Source organism: Monoraphidium neglectum (assembly GCF_000611645.1).
Source record: "Monoraphidium neglectum strain SAG 48.87 unplaced genomic scaffold scaffold00065, whole genome shotgun sequence".
NCBI lineage: Eukaryota > Viridiplantae > Chlorophyta > Chlorophyceae > Sphaeropleales > Selenastraceae > Monoraphidium > Monoraphidium neglectum.
Window position 1 is genome coordinate 46055 of NW_014013563.1, and position 3083 is coordinate 49137.

At 64.6% G+C, this 3083-nt stretch overlaps 2 protein-coding genes across 2 annotated transcripts in view; one reads left to right on the forward strand and one right to left on the reverse strand.

Annotated features, from left to right (window-relative positions):
* Window positions 1-2343, reverse strand: part of MNEG_0755 (putative lipid kinase) — a gene marked incomplete at both ends in the record, with an annotated part of 4270 nt that extends 1927 nt beyond the window's left edge. The window contains 6 exons of the mRNA XM_014050769.1: window positions 655-760; window positions 1029-1106; window positions 1352-1454; window positions 1653-1659; window positions 1835-1919; window positions 2218-2343. Of these exons, the coding sequence (XP_013906223.1) occupies window positions 655-760; window positions 1029-1106; window positions 1352-1454; window positions 1653-1659; window positions 1835-1919; window positions 2218-2343 (505 nt within the window). The remainder of the gene's footprint in view (window positions 1-654; window positions 761-1028; window positions 1107-1351; window positions 1455-1652; window positions 1660-1834; window positions 1920-2217) is intronic.
* Window positions 2344-2628: 285 nt separating this feature from the next.
* Window positions 2629-2883, forward strand: MNEG_0756 (hypothetical protein; the record flags this gene model as incomplete). Its single annotated transcript, XM_014050770.1, has 1 exon — window positions 2629-2883. A coding segment is annotated over one exon (255 nt), but the record flags the coding sequence as incomplete, so codon positions are not given.
* Between the last annotated feature and the right edge of the window lie 200 nt (window positions 2884-3083).

Below are 3083 nucleotides of genomic sequence, written 5' to 3' on the forward strand. Positions count from 1 at the left end.
CCCCCGCCCCCGCCGCCCCTGTCTTGCGGCGTCGACGGCGCGGGCGGCGGCTGCTCGGCGGCGGCGTCGAGCAGCGGGCCGCTGCTTGCACCAGCCAGCGCCCCGGGGGCGGCCAGGCCGGAGCTGGACAGGACCCTCGTGGGCGGGCAGGGCTGGCCGGGTGGGCAGGGCTGGGGCTCAGGCGGCGGCGGCACAGCCGAGGGGTTGAGTGGGTAGGTGATGGTGACGCCCTGCTTGGGGCGCAGCCCTGCTACAAGCAGCTGCCGAATGCCTGCGGGTTGGGGGTGCAGGTCGGTGTCGCGGCGTCACGGGGCTGCCCGGCAGCGTGGCGCGGGAAAAGATGGGGTGCAAAGCCGGGCGTGCTTGTCGGCTGTGGCGTTGAGGGGTCGTGGTTGGACGTCGCAAGGGCATGCCAAATACAACACCTTGGCAGCGCTGGGCCCTTGAGCAGTGACGCATCGTCACAATCACCTCACCCCCCAAACCACTCCCCCGAATGAACCAGGCGTCAAGGTGTGTGTGGAGATTAGATGGTGGTGAGTCGGCACCTGCACCCTACCTGATCCCCTCTCGCCCACACCCTTGAAACGCCCGCCCAACTTCCCAGACCTGCCGAGTCACAGTGGCCCATTTGCCCCACCCGCCCCCGCTCACTGGATACGATGATGGCCGCGGGGCCCAGGGCCTTCTTGGCGGCGTCGCTCATGTCTTTGCTGCTGACCTCCGAAACGGGGCCCACCGTCGCGATGTTCAAAAACACCTGGCGACAGATATGCCAACAGCACCAGTGCCGCTTCATGAGCCCTCGCACCAAAACATCAGGCACAATGTGTTGTTGAGGTCGAGCACAACGGCGCGGCGGGGGCAGCCGCCTGGCGCACGCAAGGGCCGAACGAGATTTGTGTATCACGCCCGTGCACACGCCATGCAGCGGCATGCACGCATGCACATGTCTTGTCCCTTGTGAACAGTCAAAAACGCTGACACGTTGCCGACCGCGCAGCCGCAGCATGCGAGCGGCCGCCCACCTCCCCGTTGACCAGGGCCACGTCGATGGGCCGCGCAGCCTGGGGGTCCACCGCCAGCGCCAGCGCCCTCCGGGGGTCCTATTTGGTTGGCGGGTGGTGCATGGAATTGATTGGTACGGCATAGGTGGGTGGGGGAGCGGAGGACCTCGCCGCACGCAAGATGGCAAGCGGGAACATGACAGGTGCGCAAGCGGCTGCACCAATGCGCGCACCCACCCACCCCCCACCCCACACACACGCACACACACTCACCACAAACGGACACATACGAACCGCAACACAAAAAATAAAAGAGAAGCCCTAGCCTGCCGATTTGCCCCCACCAGGGAGATGCCACTGGCAGAGGCGAGGTCGTTCGCTGTGCCCAGGGGCAGCTGCGCAATTGTGGTGGTAGGGCCCTCGGTAAGCAGGGCACTGCCCGGGGGCCTGAGCAGTGCGGCCACAAGCTCATTCAGGGTGCCATCACCGCCGCCGGCAACAATGGTGTCTGGCAGGGGGTTTGTCGCATCGTGGCCAAGTGGAGCAGGGGAAATGCAGGGGGGAAGTGGCGTCAGGAAGGGGCACTCGGACGAGGTTGCGGAGGACTCACAGCACATTCTACGCAACAGCCTCTTCACGTCCTACCTCAGGCCTGTCTCAAGCACAACATCACGCGCACACACAAGCGCAACACGAGCTTGATCAGCAGCACGGGGCTGCTCCAAGACGACGCCCCCCTCTCAGGTGTGTGCGCTTGTCAATGTGTTGCTGCCATTGGTGCAATCAACGTGCTGGGTGGTGCACCCACCGCACCCTCCTGCGCTCACCAAAGCGGCGCGCGCCGTCCAGCAGCGCAGCCTCCTGGACGAATCTGTCCACATCACCAGAGTCCCAAGTGACACGCACGGTGACCTGGCGGCGGTTGGGGCGGTCGTGAGGGTTGCATGCGTGGACGTCGCTCTGTCAGCGCGTGTGGCGGGCAGCTGCGAGTCGGCGGCGGTGAAAACAGCGCCAAGATGTTGCCGAAGGATGTGTACGCCTGCGCGGCCTGCGGGCGCTCTGCAGCTTGCATCATGCACCCGACTGGGGGCCTTGATGCCCCAGATGGTGCAGCTGCTGCCCCCTGTACGGCGCTGCGTGAAGCAGGCCAGCACTGACAGTCCACGACACCCAGCTGCCCAAAACTTTCATCGCGCCCGCACTGCCGCACCTCGTGGCCGTCCTCCTTCAGGCCATGGATTGCCTCGCGGACCAGGGGATCGTAAATTCGGGCCCCGTGCAGCAGTAACAACAGTCGGCGTGGCGCCACTGGCGAAGTGGCGGCCATGGACGTCATCGGCTCGCGCGCTGCGAGGGTTAGCTCGAGTTCGAGAGCGTTCTTGGTGGCTAGTGTTGGTGTAACAACCTTTTGACGATAGTTCGCGCCTTTGGTTAGCGCACAGCACGAGCTTTCGCGATGACCAGTTTGATTTGGATGTGATCGGCTGCGGTCTTCGCTTGCCTCGATACCATCAACATGATGTATACGTAAATGCTTGTGATAGAACACTACTCATGTAACCCTGCTGCTGGTGATCTTCAGACGAGTGGCCCCAGTGGCGAGGTGTCGCAGCTGTAATACATGGAGGAGCCGCGAGGCGTTAAGTGGCGCGACACTTATGGCGTGGGGGACGGTAGCAGCGCTAGCGCTCCGCCCTCCAGCGCCCCCAGCGCTCTCCGCCGTGGCTCGGCGATTGACGCCGATGCAGATTGGTTCACTCATGACATGCACGTCCCTTCAAGCGTGCGCCTGAACCACCTGTTTGAGGCTGGCGGCAGCAATGCGTCTAGCTCTGGCTGGAGCGAGCTGGACTTGGAGGTTGAGCGGCTGGCGCAGGTTGGTTGGCTTACTGTACTCCTACCTTGCACATGCCCACAAGTTCGCGCTTGCGCCGCTCGTCACTCCACGCGCGTCGTGGCGCCCCGGCATTACGTCTGGCCAAGTTGTCAGCCGAGCGCTGCTGTGCGCCGCCCCGCCAGCTGCCCGGGCCACTCCAGTGATGCCGCATGCGCCCTCCCCCAGGTCGACCCCACCCC